Raw genomic sequence first — 16,933 nt, forward strand, 5'->3', positions numbered from 1 at the left:
CAAATACACTACAGTTGACCAAACCATCGAATTATTCACTATTATCACTAATGCCGCAGGTTATCAAAGATGGAACAAAGCAACTGTATGTGGGTGGGAAAGAGGGATTATTATTTTCGAGTGCTTCATCAAAACATGCTTCATTGGTTCCCTTGGGAGTAGTGGAACATTAATATTCAGTGAAACCCTAGTTGATGCATTGCTGCACATCGAGAAAACTGCTCAATTTATCTGACTCCGAGACTAGCTATGGGAATGTTAGGTGTGAATAATTAGACTGATTTGATCATAGGGTGCACAGTAAATGCTTGTACTTATTTATGGCAGTGTATCTGCACTCCACGACCATGGCGTCAGAAGGGCAATTTTTAATTTGGAATTGTTTTGTTGGGGAAATGAATTGGAACTTGCGCGAAGAATTCTCAAGGATTCTTCTTAAACCGTTATCCAATCCAAAGTTAGCTCAAAGCTACCCAGGAGATTATTAATTGGAGGCCAACCTACATTTTAGCCTTTTCTTTGATCAACTTTGGCTCAAACGGCATAATCGTGAATGTTGGTTCGGAGTGAGTTTGATCTTGATTAAGATATTTTCAATTCAAATATGAGAGGACTGATTCGAAGTTAGACTTCATTATTACTCAGGAAACAAACGATATATTTTCTTGCCTCTTTCTTGCTTCTCTCTTTGTAGTTTGGTTACATTTCCCTCTTATCGATTTTTTGGGCTTTAGCTGAGGCAAACCCAAATCTTCGTGTATGGAGTCTTGCTTACGTTAGGAACGTAGAGAGGCTCGTCTTGTTGATGTTATGAAACCAACTCAACAATGAGCTCGAAATTTCGCCAGGAATGTCCAAGAACAGTTTTTGTAATTTGTTATTCGTGTGCTGATGAAAATGGTTTCTCCATTCAACCTCTTGGGTTATTCGTTATAATGGTTAAAGCCTCCCACGATGAAGTTTGATGAACCAAGTCTGAAAAAGGGCTGAAAAGGGATGTGAACGAGGGTTCTTTTAATCATGTTAAGTCTGAATAAATCAATTTCATTAAACATACTTTCATTCCCTTGTGTGATATAAATATCATAAAAATCGTAAAAATTGATGAAAGGATTCAAAGGCTTTTTTGCTATTTCAGAGGTTAATTGGCTAGACTCATCGGTTTCGCGTCCTCAGACCGTGGTTTGCTCTAGCATTGCACTCTTTACAGTAGGATTAAAACCTGAACCATACCTCACTGGAGTCTGGGCTGCGATGACGCCGCCAAAAACTACGTCAGTAGAGAAGGGCTCGAATGGTAAAACATGGTTCAAAAACAAAATTTACCTGATTTTGACAAATCGTTTTTCTCCCGGAGATGCCGGCTCGCGCGAAATTAATGCTAATTGAAACTCGAAAATGGTTGAATAATGCTACTTTGATAAACAATGTTCAGGATTTTTTTCAAATGTTTTACTTTATGAGAAAAATCTTTAGAAATGACGAAAAATAAGAAGACACAAAACGGAAAGAAAAGAACTCTATAAACAAGTTATAAAATTGTGTTTATGAAATTCTCACTTTAAAGTTGAACTAAAATTAAACCTTAGGACTTTGAAGGGGACAACGAAAAATGACAACTTTACTTTTAGCATGAAATATCGTATTCAGGATTTCAGCAAGGGTTTTTTACACACTTTTTAAGAACTGTTCTTACTGGCAAAACTTGTTCTTCATGAATGAGATTAGATTATATAAATCAGATGCTTTGCTTTGTTACCTCCTTCAGACTTCAAAGCGGACATTAGCAAGAGCTGTTATGAGTTTCTTCATCTACAGGGCGACAATAAATGAACATGAATAAACGAATCAACCTTTACTATATACATATCATCTAAACTATAATGTTTAAGAAAGCTTTTTAGTTCATTCTCAATAACCTCCCCTGCCTCTCATAACAACATCAAGTCTGCCTTTAACTGATATGGCAAGATGGACAGATGATGTCCGGATCGAGGTCGGCCCAATAAGCCTCTAGCGCTTGTTTAAGGGGAACGATACTGGAGGACGATTTGACACCGACCTTCCTCTCAAAAATGGGCTCAATGGAAAAGTCCATAACGTTGAGGACTGCAGAGAACGGGTGACAAAAATGTTTCCCGTTAGCGGTGTGGCTTTGGGCCCTTTTGGTGAGCTTTTGACCTTCACACCCTCGGGTATGAAGATGAGGGGCGGTTTGAGGCCATTGGATGTCACATCAGCCCACACCATGACAGAGGCTAGTTTTTAGCGACCAAATATCGTCCTCTGGTTCTCAGAATGTTGTCCAGGTTTTTGCCCAAAACTCGGTCAGTGCGAGCTTTGGAAACCACTTCTATCTTAAGAATGTTCTCATCCAACCAGATCACATGAATATGCTTCCAAGATTTCATCCAATTGCAAAACATCTATGCTGTTTACTCATTATAGGGTTGTTCAGACTCTTTGCAAGTTTTCCGAATGCTGCTCCCCGCTTGATGAAGTTTAATTACTACTTTTTTGGATCCACGTTCTGGGACTGATTTTGATCACACAGACTTACCCTTGTACCAAAGGTGTTAAAAAGATATTTGATCGGTCCAAAACCAGTAGTATGTAAGGGTGCAGGCTTCAAACATATGAATTAGTCTTAAAAAAGTCCACTGTCCCGCTTAAAGCTGGTCACCCTGTATAAAGTTCAATAGTGATCTGTTTCTTCTATTTTGAATGTTTTTCACTATTTTTGAAATGTTTGAGGGGAAATACTTTTTGGAATACAATGAAACTAACCCATGTGTAGATTTGATTAAGGTTAAGCCTGGGTATCTATAGAAATTTGGTTACATCTCCTTTTCAATAGAGATGCAACAAGAATACCTAAACCATTTTGCTTGCTTAATGTAAAGCAAACATTACAACGGAAATCACAAAGCATATCAATTTCAGGGAATGGCAAATGGATCCAATGCAAGAACATTGCTAACACCATCAACTTTGTTTTAGCTTTTCTTCCCTTTTGGGGATTTTTTCAGTATAGAAATGCTAGAAAATGCGGATATGCAAGATAAGATTTTACAATGCATGCTTGGGCCATGCAAAGAATGCTAGTATGACGCTAAAAACTAGACCAATGCTAAGAAAAGAATCCAATGCTAGCGGCCATAAAATCATGCCAATTTTCGAAAATTGGCATCAAAGATGCCACTTTCACAGGTTGTTTCCGTGATATCAGAAGAGGATCATCGACAATTCTTGTGGCAAAGGCTCCACAGCCAATTGAGCACACATTGTTTTTGGGGACTGAACCCCGTCCAACACTCTAGGGACACTAAGAGAGCGAAACCTATTGTGAATATGGATTTGATTGTAATGAAATTGACTATTTAAAGGGTTTTAATACTTTAAAAACAACGGAAACAACCCGTTGAAGTAGATGGAGCAGTAAGATTTGTCAAAATTGGGTATATTTTGTTTTTTAAGCCATGTTTTACCATCCGAGCCTTTCCCTACTGACTTATAAGCTCACAGAAGTGGTTCATTGATCGAGTGGTCCAGGTGTGAAGTCACAATGGTTCCTACGATAAGCGTTCGAGACAATAAAAACGACACGTTAAAGAGGACAAAGCTAAGAAAAACCTCGCTCAAAATAACACTGGCACCATTGTAACATACGTCCCTATTGTCAAGAAATTTGATGGTGATGATAAGGAGCAAAATAAAACAATTTTGATTCATCCATAACAGCAAATATGACTAAAGCGTATGATTTTGCAGGGACTCTAAAGAGAGGAAACGACACGGATTTCCCCTCACCGCCAACTTAGGCCATTGCGTTGAATCAAGACATTAACTCCAGTATGAATAAAACAAGATTATCCGTACTGCATAGTACATTAGGGTGTTTTTAATTAAATAATGATCTCCTTGATATACAACTCCGTCCATATACTAAATATTTCTAAATTATTCTTGAAAGTCAGAAGAATAATGAACATCAAATTAATCAAAAACAATCAAATTGTTTTTTGATTGAAATTGGTGAAATATTGCGTAAAATTGGCTCAAAACCACACATAGATAGAAAATCATCAAGAGTCATTTTATTAATTGATGGGTAATGTATACTGACAAAATATAAAAAAATGTATGGAATAAGCAATAAAAGTGCATGTACATAAGTGTTAACATATTAGAATATCTTGGATGGACAATTGATAATTTTGTCTAAACCCACACATTTGACAAAAAACATCAGGCGGCATTGGTGAGAAATGAATGAGTTATCTTTTTGTAGAGTTTAAATTTCTACTTATTAGGAAGTTTGCATAAAAGGCAGGCATTATTTAAGGGGCACAGAGAAATATCAAAGTACAGTAGACTAGATCTCAATTTGCACTTTGGACTCCAATAAATTGTTTTTCTTGCAAAAGCATCCAAAATACCAAAATAGTCAAATAAAACAGGTGCCATATCTCTTAAAATTATTATTTCATGATTATAAAGCATCCAAATTAGTTTAAAGAACAATATGCAGCTCAGAGCTACAGTAAGTCTACTTTTGGATTGAGGGCCATTCCTAGAGTGAGAACCATAGATTCATAACAAATGCGTCAAATTACTTGAAATTTGGTCAAGATGTGTCTGAAACAATTTTCTACAAAAAATATATTTTGGCAAAAGAGAATTTATTGATTGTGTTTGGAGCAAACTCTTGTTTTATCAAGAAAACCTAATTAGCACTTTTCAGTTGTTGTACTTTAAGACATGTTTAAAGTCATTTTAAGTTTATCTGAATGCCTGGTTTTAAGCACATACCATCAATGGTTACGAAAATGATATTAGTCACATATTTTGTTCAATAATTACGCCAATAACTGACATTCAAAAATTTCAGCGGCAAAAGTTTAGGCCTTACTTGAAGAAAAAAGTTTGGTAATCACAAAAAGGTGGCGTTTCCTTGCTTTAGTGTCCTTGGATTTTGCGATGAAAGGGGTATATCTTTTCCATGCTTAGAAGTTATGGGGAAAAATAGACACTCTAGGTTTTTTTTTTTTCGTTTTCCAAAAACTAGAAACCCTTATTCGACTTTACGCACTTTATTCATATGATGCATCGAAGCTATTGTCAACTTCATCGTCACATTCCAACGGAAAGGAGCATCTTTCCGAAAATGGTTAAGCCGTGGGCCGTCGCCACAACAATATACCAGTCAATAACCAAACGGAATTTCATCGGAAATAGATCAGATGGTTTGATTGCTTCATGGATGAGTGTACTTACTACTACCGGTAGTAAACAACTCAACGTCCTATTCATGGCCAAAGAGGGCAGAAACAGAGTAGTGAGGAATTGCCGGCAAATACCGAAATGGATTTTCTGTCAATTTTTGACATGCACCATCAACAGCTGGTGGACCAATATCGGTAAATGTCATCGACTCGAGAACCACTTGCCTCGCAAACACTTTTGGAACAAGTCAACTACTTCTCATCTTAAATTGGAGAAAACCTACGTGATAAAGAACCCAGCAACATCCGGTAAGGCTTGCTTTTCATGGAAGCAAAAAGATATGTTTCAATTTTTTGCCCCAAGCTAGGGTTACTATTTCCTTGATTAAGTCTTTTTGAAAGATGTAGACAACAAGGTGCCTGAGGAGTTTATTTTCAATTTTAATTCAAACAGAATTGAGGCTTTTCGAACGCTCGTCAATTCTCTGGAATTGTGGATCATTTCAATCTTGGCCTTTTGCGTCTTGTTTGAAAAATCCGTCATGGGAAGTAAATGACAGGATATGTGAGGGAATTCATGACCATTACAAAATGGTGGCTTTGCCATGATGTTAATAAATTGACGAGTCCTCAAAGTACTGGAATTATGAGAAAGCAACACTGGCGCAAGACAAGTACACCCACAAATTAAGAATTTTGGAAATGTTTGTTAGGATAAAAGGCTTGTGTTCAAAAATTGGCAAAACTACTTCAATAATTTGACAAGGAGATGAACTAAGCCAAATTTGATTTGTTTAGCATACTTAATAATATGAAAAGGAACTTGCTTTTCATTATGTACTTTGCTTTTGGGGCAGTAGTACCTCCAGTTCTTGTAATCAAAATAAAATGCCAGTGCCACAAATATTCACACCACAATTGTCATGTGCAGAAAATATTGAACTTCTTCACTCATTTTTTATTCATAGCTAGTCCTCCACTTACTCAAAGTTGCATTCCCATTGTAAGTATTACAATTTTTTTTGTCATTAGATATTCCACTATTAGATGATAAAGGTAAGGACATTGAGCAAGTCTCATCCATGATGGATTTAGGTGTAGTCCTCAAAGATAATGGAAAGTTCAATGAGCATATCCATTTGAAAGTTGGTAAAGTTTTTTAAACATGTGGTTGGATATATTACACGTTTAAGTCCAGAGATAGTATCACATTGCTAACTCTATACAAGTCGATTGTCCAGCCGCATCTTGAATATGCCTCACCCATTTGGGCTCCAATTTGTTCAGCAGATTTGCAAAAGCTTGAGCTGGTCCAAAGATGTTTTAATTAGGAACATTAAGGATATGAGAGAGCTCTTGTACTGGGCGAGGTTAGAAAGGTTGGGATTGTACATTATTCAGAGAAGGTACAAAAGGTATCTGATTTCAAAAGCGTTCATGAACTTAATCCCAACCCAGGATTTAGGGTCAATTGTAGAGACTTAACATGCGTTTTGAGAGCACCTTCAAGCCCTTAAGAATCCAGGCTAGTTAAAGCAATGCAATCAAACTCTCTTCTTTCTCAGGCTCCTTCATTGTTCAATTTGCTGCCTGCAAATATTTGTAAGGGGTATGTGGGCGTTGATCCAGTAACAGGATTTAAATCAGACTTGGACAAGTTTTTGACTAAAATTCCCAATCACCCTTATGTTAAAGGATTAGCCAGATTAGCCAACTCTAATCGTTGGTCGATCAAATAATATATATAAATAAAAGTTAAGTAAATTGAATAAATCTCTCGTCTTGAACTGCTGCAATTCCAATCCCGGTAGCGATAAGGAAGTTTGCAAAAAATTCAGAAGCAAGTTTGAGGCTACCTGGTGTGTCAATCTTCAAAGAAATGCATACATGCTCCTTCACTCCTTCACATGGTTTAAGCTATCTAGTCCACAAAGGGTTAAGGAATAGTTTCCCAAGAAAATGAAAAGCTCAATGAACATTGTCAGTTGAAAGTACGTAAAAAAGTTAGACTTGTGGTTGGAAGTGGGGAACATTTAAGTGCAGAGATAATACCTAACTCTTCACAAATTAACTGTTCCACTAGACGTTTTTCTTGGAACATTGAGCAAAAGAAAGAGCTCTCATTTTGAAAGAGAATGAAGATGTTGGGACTGCGCTAAAAGGTGAAAAAGGTGTCTGATATGGCATGTTTTCAAAAGCATAATATGAGCTTTATCCCAAACAAGGTTGGAGGATCAAGTGTAGTCATCGTAGAAAAAGTTTTTAGGACTTTCCAGTCCTTAATAATCACAGTTAGTTTGAACAATGAAGCCCTCCTCTCCTCTTTCTCATGCTCCCTCATTTTTCATTTTGCTGCCCTCTAATGCTTCCAATGAATATGTACATTTTAATCTAGTTAGGGCTTTTCAATCACCTGTCCCTGGAAAATCTAATGTGTTAATGGATCAGAAATTAAATTATTATAAAAATAAGTAACCAATGCCAATATTTAGTTTGATACCGTTGCTGATTAAATTCCAGATCCCAGGAAACAAACCCGTCAAAAAATAGATAATGATTTATATACGTCAAGAAAGTTTTGACCCATTCATCTTTACCTTTTGTTACAACTTGAACAGAAAGGTCCTCATTAAATGCGGACAAAATTTGACCCTCCTTTTCCATCTTGTTTTTACTTATGTTTTACTTATGTAGCTATTTACAATATATTGTCGGTCCAAGATTCACTCCTTTGCTTTAAAATTGGTCTCTGGTTTCAAAAGCTTGGCTCGAACCATCAATAGTATGATTGTAATTAACACCACTTTGTGACAAATCACCTCCTGAGCTCGACTTGCGAGTTTAATTTCGAGCTTCAATGCTCCTTTTGTTCGTTTCATTGCGCACAAGGATTTTCAGGTCGAAGCAAATTTCGTGATAATGGCCGACGATCTCCTGGGAGGGGGTCTTGATATTGATGGATGGAATTTCATCAAGTTGGAAACCACCCGAAACGTTCAAGATCTAGCAGACCGGAGCCATGTTCATCGGCAAATGGTTCCCATTCTACGAAAAACAATGATGCTCAAGCCTCAATTTAGGGAGGCAAAAGAGGTCGTGATAGCAGCCCTTGATGCAAGTCATGCTATTGAGCCCTTGTGGATTGGTAAGCGTTTAAAAGGTTGACCTCTTTCGCAACATCTTGCTGACCTCTCCCAAAAGAGATGAAAACCAAGTTGAAGTGATGAAGGATTCGAATTTTATTTTATTTTTTTCTCGAAAATCAATTGTTGAAACAAAATGATGATATGGCTTTCTGGGAAAAGATCACATTTAGGGATTCTATTCAGAATTTGGAAACATTGGTAAAGGTTCTTTTATACAATCTTTTGATTTACACTAGAGATATCAAAATTACCATTATATAGTTAAGCTGTACAAGCCTGGATTCACTTTGTAACCCTTTGGTGATCTAGCCTCCAGCAAACGTGGGGTCGATAACGTAGGCCGATAGCTTCTAATTATTTAAAGCAGTCGGGCTGCTTTTAACAAAATCCAGATTTATTTCGCTCATTGCATTTCAAAAGAAGTTCATTTTGCTATTTAGCGTGTCAAATGAATTTTCTGTAGCCACCTTTTTGTAGCCACCGCCTGAGAAGTCTGACATTGGAAATGAGCTAGAAGTTGAAATATTGCGGATAATAATTTTTAGACAAATAATCAGCCTCACATTAGTTGAGAATTTGAAATAGAGCCTAAGCTCTGGTTGTATGAGATATAATGAGCTTCCCTTGTGGACTCGATTTATTACAATGGAAAAATTAGACACAAATAAGATTCAAAATCCAGCAGGATAAATATGGAAGATCATCGGATTGGAAAGCTAAGAAAGCAAATGTATACCTTGCAAGTGCATTCATTTGAGTTATAATCTTTTTGATATAGCTCCAGCCCGATAAATTGTATGGTAGATCTCCATCTTAGTAGTGAATGAGCTTGCAAAACTATGACTTCAAAAGAAGAAAAGAAGATCGAGGTTCGAGCAAACTTACAAAAACAGGATTCATTTGAAGTAACTGATTCATACAGCAAAAACTCTTGACGTTTAGGAATTAAGACAATTATGAGTAAAATAAAAAAGGTGAAATTTTACCTCATACAATCAAGATCGTACTAGTTTGTTTTATAAAAGCATCCCTTCAAAGAGCATTTGCCAAAAGTAAGGATAGAATCTCTCGGCCAATGTTGACTCCTTTCCTTCAATGTCTCCTTGGCATGATTTGTTCAAGATCAAAGGAAATTGATGGCCAAGCTTATTGGAATTGGTTTACCCAAAGTTGGCGGTAGCCATCTTATCTCAATACCATAAGGCAATGAGGATAAAAAGACTCTGGCCAAAAAAATGCCCATATGTCGAACAGGAGTTCGACAAGCTGGGTTTCCTGCCAATGTCTCGGTTAAGCGCTTTCGCATATCCGAACCGTCAGACTTCTGCAATGTCTGCTCGACATAGAAATGGCATATATTGCAGGAGTCTAATGATAACTGAGGATCAATACATTGAATAACAAAACTGGCTCGTTATCGAATCCGCTATGAGTTTTATTTTGGAAAAGATTATTTCTCGCCGTTATAAAGTGATGGTGATTTCAAATCAGAAGTACGAAACGGACATTTTTGCCCAAAAACTTTGGCTTACAAGCATTTGTAATAATAAGGTGCTTCATTTTGTGTTCAAAATTTGCTCTCTTTTTAGCTGAGAGAATCAAGCGAGGTTTAGACAATCTTTTTGGAGCTTCTTGGCACGTGGTAGTGGGTGAGGAGTTCACCTTTGACATTGATTACGACGATAACCTCGTGTTCCACATGTTCTATGGCAACGTTGGAATCTTAGCTTGGAAGGTGACTATCATTCATTCACTCAATCTCAACTTTTCACAGACAACTGGCAAATAGCAGACCCATCTTGCATCAAGAGGATGATGTTTCATGAAACTAAATGTCATTATTGTTGTTCTTCGTGACACGGACATAGTTACAAGATTCAGAACTTGCGAGAACCAAATGACACCTTTCCTTCATTTCAGCATCACATGCCTTGAGTCTCTGTTCCCAAGACAACTCAGGGCAATGCAAAAGACATCTCGCAAAGAGGGTGTATAAATCCTAGCAGAAGACAATAGGATTAACACATGATACACTCATTTTGGATGAAGTGAACGGTTGAAGAGATACCAAACTATCACGTCCGTTAGGTATCCATTTCTCCAGTTGTCCGTGATCTAGCCTTCATTGCGAAACAAAAGGAAGCGTCCATAGCTAACCCCCTAAAAAATTAGCTTTAACCATTTCTTAATTATCGTAATGCCAACAAAAAGCTTGAAATGAACGGTCCCAGTGTCGAGCGAATGCTAGGTCTCCGACAACCAAAGCTCAAATATCTGTTGGCTCAAAAAGAGATTTTTCTGGTTTTCTCTGTACAATGAAGTACATGAATTTGCCAAGACTACGACTGTAGTTCAAGCTAAAGAGAGGGCTTTTTGTTGTTTTCCTTGAAGTAGTGCAGATGAAACATGGAATGTACGACCCGGGAAAAGGACGAATAGAGATTTCCTGGGGCGTTACGCAAGATACTACGATATTCTTGAGTAATCCAATGTTTGACAAATCACGGACTTCCAGAGATATTACAGTATTTCTAGAAGTTCGTGGACATATCAACGGATCAAAGATATCGATCGAACATTGCTAGCTACCTTGGGCAAGTTCAGAAGAGGTTTCGTGGCGCTAGATTCCATGGAGAAGGATTAAGAGCCAACATTGGAGATGGGAGACAATTTGGATTCATAACCCTCATTTTTATACCCTTCCAGTACCACTTCAACTACCATATCTGCACATGAGCCTACTGAGGGCCAGAATTTTTGGTGGCGTCATTTTTGGCCAAATGCAAATACTAAATAGTGAATATCTATCAATGGCAATTGCAACAAATTTTTGAAACAAGGGAATAAGAAATATCTTGCATTGCTCGAGAGATGAGTTCTTGGGAAACATATTGATAACATCAACCATATCCGCCCACGTTGGCATTAAAAGTCTTTCAAGGTGTCATTGTTTGAATACTATCATCTCCATCCGTCAAACGAAAGTTCTTCGCATGACAGCGCACCCAAACTGTGCTTTGCAGTGTATTCGTCCAAGATCTTTCTCTCGAGAGCAGTCGTAGTCTAGTCAAATAAATGTACTTCATTGTACAGAGAAAACCAGAAAAATCTTTTTTGAGCCAACGGATATTTGGGCTTTGGTTTTCGGAGACCTAACATTCGCTCCACACTGGGACCGTCCATTTCAAGCCTTTTTGTTGGCATTACGATAATTAAGAAATGGTTAAAGCTAAGTTTTAGCAGGTAAGCTATGGACGTTTCCTTTTGTTTCGCAATGGAGGCTAGATCACGGACAACTGGAGAAATGGATACCTAACGGACGTGATAGTTTGGTATCTCTTCAACCGTTCACTTCATCCAAAATGAGTGTATCATGAGATCGAAAGATGTGGCAAAATAAATCAACGTTACAAAATTTGGTCCCAAAATCTGGAGTCAAAGTTTTGCAGTATACACTACATAAGATTCGAACTTTCGGGCCGCTCTGGCTCAGCCACATCAGCTTTTGACGACACAAATTTTCAATACACAACTTAATGAGTAACTACTATAAATGTGACGAGTCTCCGATTGAAACAACTTGAATTCTACTGTTTTAATATTTTCTGAAGGGGGACTCAGAATTGCCCCGCTACTATCCAGAGTGGGTCGATTTTGTCGGGAAGCTCGTTGGACGACCAAGTAATTCTAGTAGTCCTTATCTCTCAAGATGAACAAAAATCAAATCCATTTAGAGCTGGGAATGATGGATCATGATAGCCGACAAAGAATTTGTGCTGTAAGGCCGTGTTTAAAAAAACGGGATTGGCCTTACTTGAAAGAACGACATTCAGTTTTTACAGACATCTGATTATAACTGCTCTCAAAAAGACTACGTCTCAAAGTATCGTTAAAAAGGAATCAATCTTAATTTCAGCCGTATTTGCAACAAAGATAAGCAGTAATGAGATGCAAACTATACGTCCAAATGCGGCCAATATTAGACAATGCCACTAATGTGCAAAATATTCTGGCAATGGCGCTTTGGCTAACTTGGGCCTTGATGAAATTTGGACTCTTTGCTTTTTTGCTGCTTGCTCACTCATCGAGGAGCACACATATTCGCCCGAGCCATTGAAATGTATACCCTGGGAACCCAGCATTTATTGTCATTTTCAATTTGGTTGCGAAATTTATAACAGTACACCGGACATTTTTTGCTTAACCACTCTGTATACATGATGCTAAGTCTCTCCCGAGATGAGCTAAATTTGGAGAGAATAAAAAATAACCCTCATCCAAGGTGAAACACATCAAAGGCGAGAAAACAGGAGCTAGAACCGTTGCGCATCTCATCAGAAACTGAGATGTCACACCATCAGGGCCAGGAGAACTAATATTTCTTGATGGCCTCTAAACCATCTTAATCTGTGATTACTAGAACATCTGAACGCTGAACGCTGAACTTGAACGCTGACCTCGCCAATCTCAAGAGACTCTTCAGTAGAGCAATGAGCTCTTACTCCTAAGACCTGTACTAAATTGAAAGCATAATAGAGAACTGATCTTCAAGTATGGTAACCCATGGACCTAGTGCAGTTTTCTTAAGAGAAAAAATGCTTTCTGACTCGACCTTACCTTCTTGACCACTTTACTCTCCTTTCTCAATTGGTCCTTCTCAATTGAAGCCTTGATCTTAGCTTGAACCAAATCTAACTTTATTTAGAGGCTACTGGCATCAAAATACCTTCCAGTCTTTCTGACAGATTGCAAATCTTTTTGAAAATATACTTCCTAAATTTTGGAATTTTTGCCTATCTCCCACCTTTTGGAACCCATTCAATAAACCTTGAGAGGAGCAAACTGCATGCCGTTTCCGTATGTATCACCGTCACCTTCCGGAAGTGTTACCTTTGAAACAACATACGAAACAAGTTAAAAAATTGATGAGCATACGAGTATGCTCGTAGAAACCATAGAGCACATCCATCAGGATCCATTTTACACATTCATAAAAGCTCGAATAATATAAATGTGGCAAAAGAAGTGCCTCTTTCCTTTTTGAGTCGTGGGAAGAGACAGTATTCCTCTCCTTTGGAGTCGAGCAAAACTTTTGGGTATAACTCAATTAACACTTGTCGAGCGGAAATTTTCTCTTGTTATTCTTTAAAAGGGCAGAGCAAGGTTCCTGAGCGGTAATAAGACCTTTTTAGCTTGATTGAAGAGGATCAGCAAACCATTGGCCTGTTCGGCACCTTTAGAAGTTGAATTGATATGTGTCCATTTATTTTTTGTTTGCAGTGTGGAGCCATTTTACCCTCGAGCATCAATCACATATCAGACCCCAACACCAAGGAGAAAATGAAATCGTTACTTTTGAAGAAGCGAGACGACAATGATACTGAAGTGGCGCCGCAACGAAAAAAGGCTCGAGATTACTTTTCAGAGAAGATTTAATTGCTTGTCAAAGAGTGGGATAGTGTACTCTTTCTTGGTTAACATTTACTCACGTTGTTTTTCTTATTGACACAAAGAGTGCCTAAGAGTAAAAGTAAACCCAAAACAATTGGTAATAGAGATAAAATATGAAGCATAGAAATTTATTCGAGGATGCTAGCTTTGAAAATTAACATTTTGAAAGCAAGACATTGCAATGCGATTTCGATCAATTAAGGATTTTAATTTTCAGCTCAATCGAATGACGGGATCAAAAATCTGTTCTTTTAAAGCGTAACACACCACACTAACTGGAAGAAATTAGATAACCCTCAATTATCACAAGAGGACCAGGTCATTCATTTTGAGTAGAGTTGTTTACTGCGCAAGATGCAAAAGCTCAATCGAGCTGAAAATTCGAAAATATACCCAGGTTGACCAAGGTGTCATATCAATGATTCACTTATCATGAGAATTTTCTGGTTGTGACCGTCTTAAAGGGGACAAAATAATGTAAATTGAAATACATAAAAAAGGAGGCAACGTACTTTTAGTCATTGGTCAAATGGACGGATCACAGTTCATGCGAACTTTTCCGGTCAACTTTGAAAATTGATAATCCTACACTTTTTGACGATACTTATTTTGGCAAAAATTCTGGCCAAAAATACTACGTTTAGCTTCACCACTCACCTATACAGATAAATCAGCAAAAAACATGTCTGAGTGAAATAAGGATTTTACATCTATTTGGAATGGGCAACCACTTTCGGGACACCCTGTTGTCCTAGTGACGAGGGATCAGTAATATTTGAAGAACAACGCAATGCGTCGTCTTGGTTCCCACAATCCTACTCCATATTACAGTGGTTCATTGATAAACTAAATAAAAAGGTAATCAAGAGGAGGTTGAACTTCTACTTGGAACTCCCTCGCATAATTTTTGAACCCTCAAAAGTGCGGCATGGCCTTTTGTGGAAGAGATAAGAAGGCAGTGTTCCACTTACAAAGTGGAAAAGAATTACATTGAACACTGTCGTCTCATCAGGTCTTACCTTTTGCTATGGTTTTCCTCATTACCAACAATGCTGTACGTGTATGCTAAGTGATCCATTAGACCCCATACACCTACTGCATGAAAAAGAAAGAGACCATTCATCTAACTTTGGTTAACGCGCTATTCATGAAAAGTTTATCACACAAATGTTTGTATAGAATAAGAAAGAAGCATTAATAAGTTTGCCTTTTGACTCAAAATTCATCCTCTCACTTCTCCTTCTCCTTTGAATTTCTTTTCTAAATCTATACAGATTAGGTTTCAAATGAATGATTTTCACCATGGATCAATATCAAGACAGATCCGTTGAACTTTCAATCAAATCAGCAATGAAGTCCCAACATCTGATCAGTTGCTTGGAAAGGATCCAATCCTAATACCCAAGGTCAGTTTGGCATTTTTATGACTCGCAAGGACTGCAAAGATTGAGGGAAAAGCTTTGTTTGTATTGCTTCAAATAATTCTAAACTGATATGCCTAAAATTACACTACAATACTAAAATCCTCAAAAAAAAAAAACACCATTCCATGGAAATCAGATGCAGTTTATTTTCAACAGTTTTAGCTCTTAAATGCCCCCTTAATATAGGAACTCAAATGTCCATTTTAAACAAACTTTCAATTTGACAAAAATAGACAAGTTGTAGTTTTCTTTTTCTTGAACAATTTTGAGCAAAATTAATTGTGTTATTTCTCAAGACTTTCTCGAAACTGAAGAACAGCTACATCATTGACTCCCCATTGATTTTCTTAAGGTCTTCATTCCTGGTACAAATTTCGAATCTTGATATGGCTTTTTGACCATCGTGCTGTGAGATTCGATGAAGACGTAAAAGCTCAAGCACTTGTATACTTCATGAAAGAAATGAGTGAGAAAAGAGTCAATACCGGTCACCGAAGGGAATAAAGGTGCCACTATGCTACATGCCCGTATGTTAATATTTGAGGTTAAGTCCTAGGGGAGTCGTATAAAACGCCTGAAGAAACCATAAAGGTCTTTGAGTAAATAGCCCATTTACAAACCGAGCATTGGTCAAAGTCGACTCTGAATGTAAAGCCAATCGGAGGAATAACTTCAGATGTGCACATCAAAGCTCAGCGAGCAGGGCTAGGATTCAATCGGGGGAAAAATGAATCATATTATAAGTCAAGGACAAGGTGTCAACCACACGTTAGGTACGCTATGAGCTATGAAAAGTAAAGGAAACGTAAGGCAAATACATTTCTCGCACACATTTCACTTGACTCCAAGAGAGCTTGAATAGAACCTATATCATGGGTACCAATGGAGGAAAATTGCACTCGCACAGTTGGCATAATTTATTCATTGGTTTGCTACATTGCACATTAAAGCATATTTTCACCTTTTTTAGATGTAGGATGCATTAAGCTTACCACCAGGAAAGTTAGAAAAATTTGAGACACATTTTGTTGACAATACTTAAGAGCTTGAATACATTCATGATGTAGATATGCAGCGCAAAATTATGTGCACTTTGTAAGACACATGTTTTTTTAAGTCAGATGAGAATTTTTTTGCTTAGACTGACATCAGATTGTGGGTGTTGCAAGAATAACTCAAACATCATTGATTCTTACCTCATCCTTGGAAAAAACAACCGGTTTGCCCATTTCAGCTTTCAAAGTAGCAACATATGTTTTGAAAAAAATAAAACCAACAATGTTGTATTTGGCCAAAGTGAGGATTAAACTACAGACAACATGGAATGCTTACCTGAAATATTTTTCCTGCATATTCTCCATAACTTTCTTTTAGCAACATGTGCGGCCGTTCTCTCCCCAATATGTGATATCTTGGGGTCGGAAATATATTTTAAGGTTAATTTAAGTTTTAAACTATTTTAACCATTTTAGAGCAAAAAAAAACTTTTTCACAAATTTTAACTATAAGACAACCTAAAACCGAGTGCCATATTGCAAATGATTTACTTATCGCCTAAATGCCGTTGGTAACCCTAGCATCGGTTGCCGACAAAAAAATGTTAGAAACTGCTCGTGAGAGTAGTCTTGAGGTCAGAACCAAAACCAAGGGCTTGCTGAAGACCGGAGAGAAAGCCCAGGGCAATGGG

General features: G+C 37.5%; 1 protein-coding gene across 1 annotated transcript; it reads left to right on the forward strand.

Moving 5' to 3' along the window:
- Positions 1–5,414: 5,414 nt before the first annotated feature.
- LOC131887736 (dynein axonemal light chain 4-like) lies at positions 5,415–14,474 on the forward strand. The gene is made up of 4 exons (XM_059236803.1): positions 5,415–5,534; positions 8,124–8,370; positions 9,961–10,106; positions 13,652–14,474. Exons 2-4 carry the CDS (start codon positions 8,145–8,147, stop codon positions 13,805–13,807), a joined length of 528 nt encoding a protein of 175 aa, XP_059092786.1. The 5' UTR covers positions 5,415–5,534; positions 8,124–8,144; the 3' UTR covers positions 13,808–14,474.
- Positions 14,475–16,933: the final 2,459 nt, after the last annotated feature.

This window comes from Tigriopus californicus, chromosome 1 (genome assembly GCF_007210705.1).
Source record: "Tigriopus californicus strain San Diego chromosome 1, Tcal_SD_v2.1, whole genome shotgun sequence".
Taxonomy (NCBI): Eukaryota; Metazoa; Arthropoda; class Copepoda; order Harpacticoida; family Harpacticidae; genus Tigriopus; species Tigriopus californicus.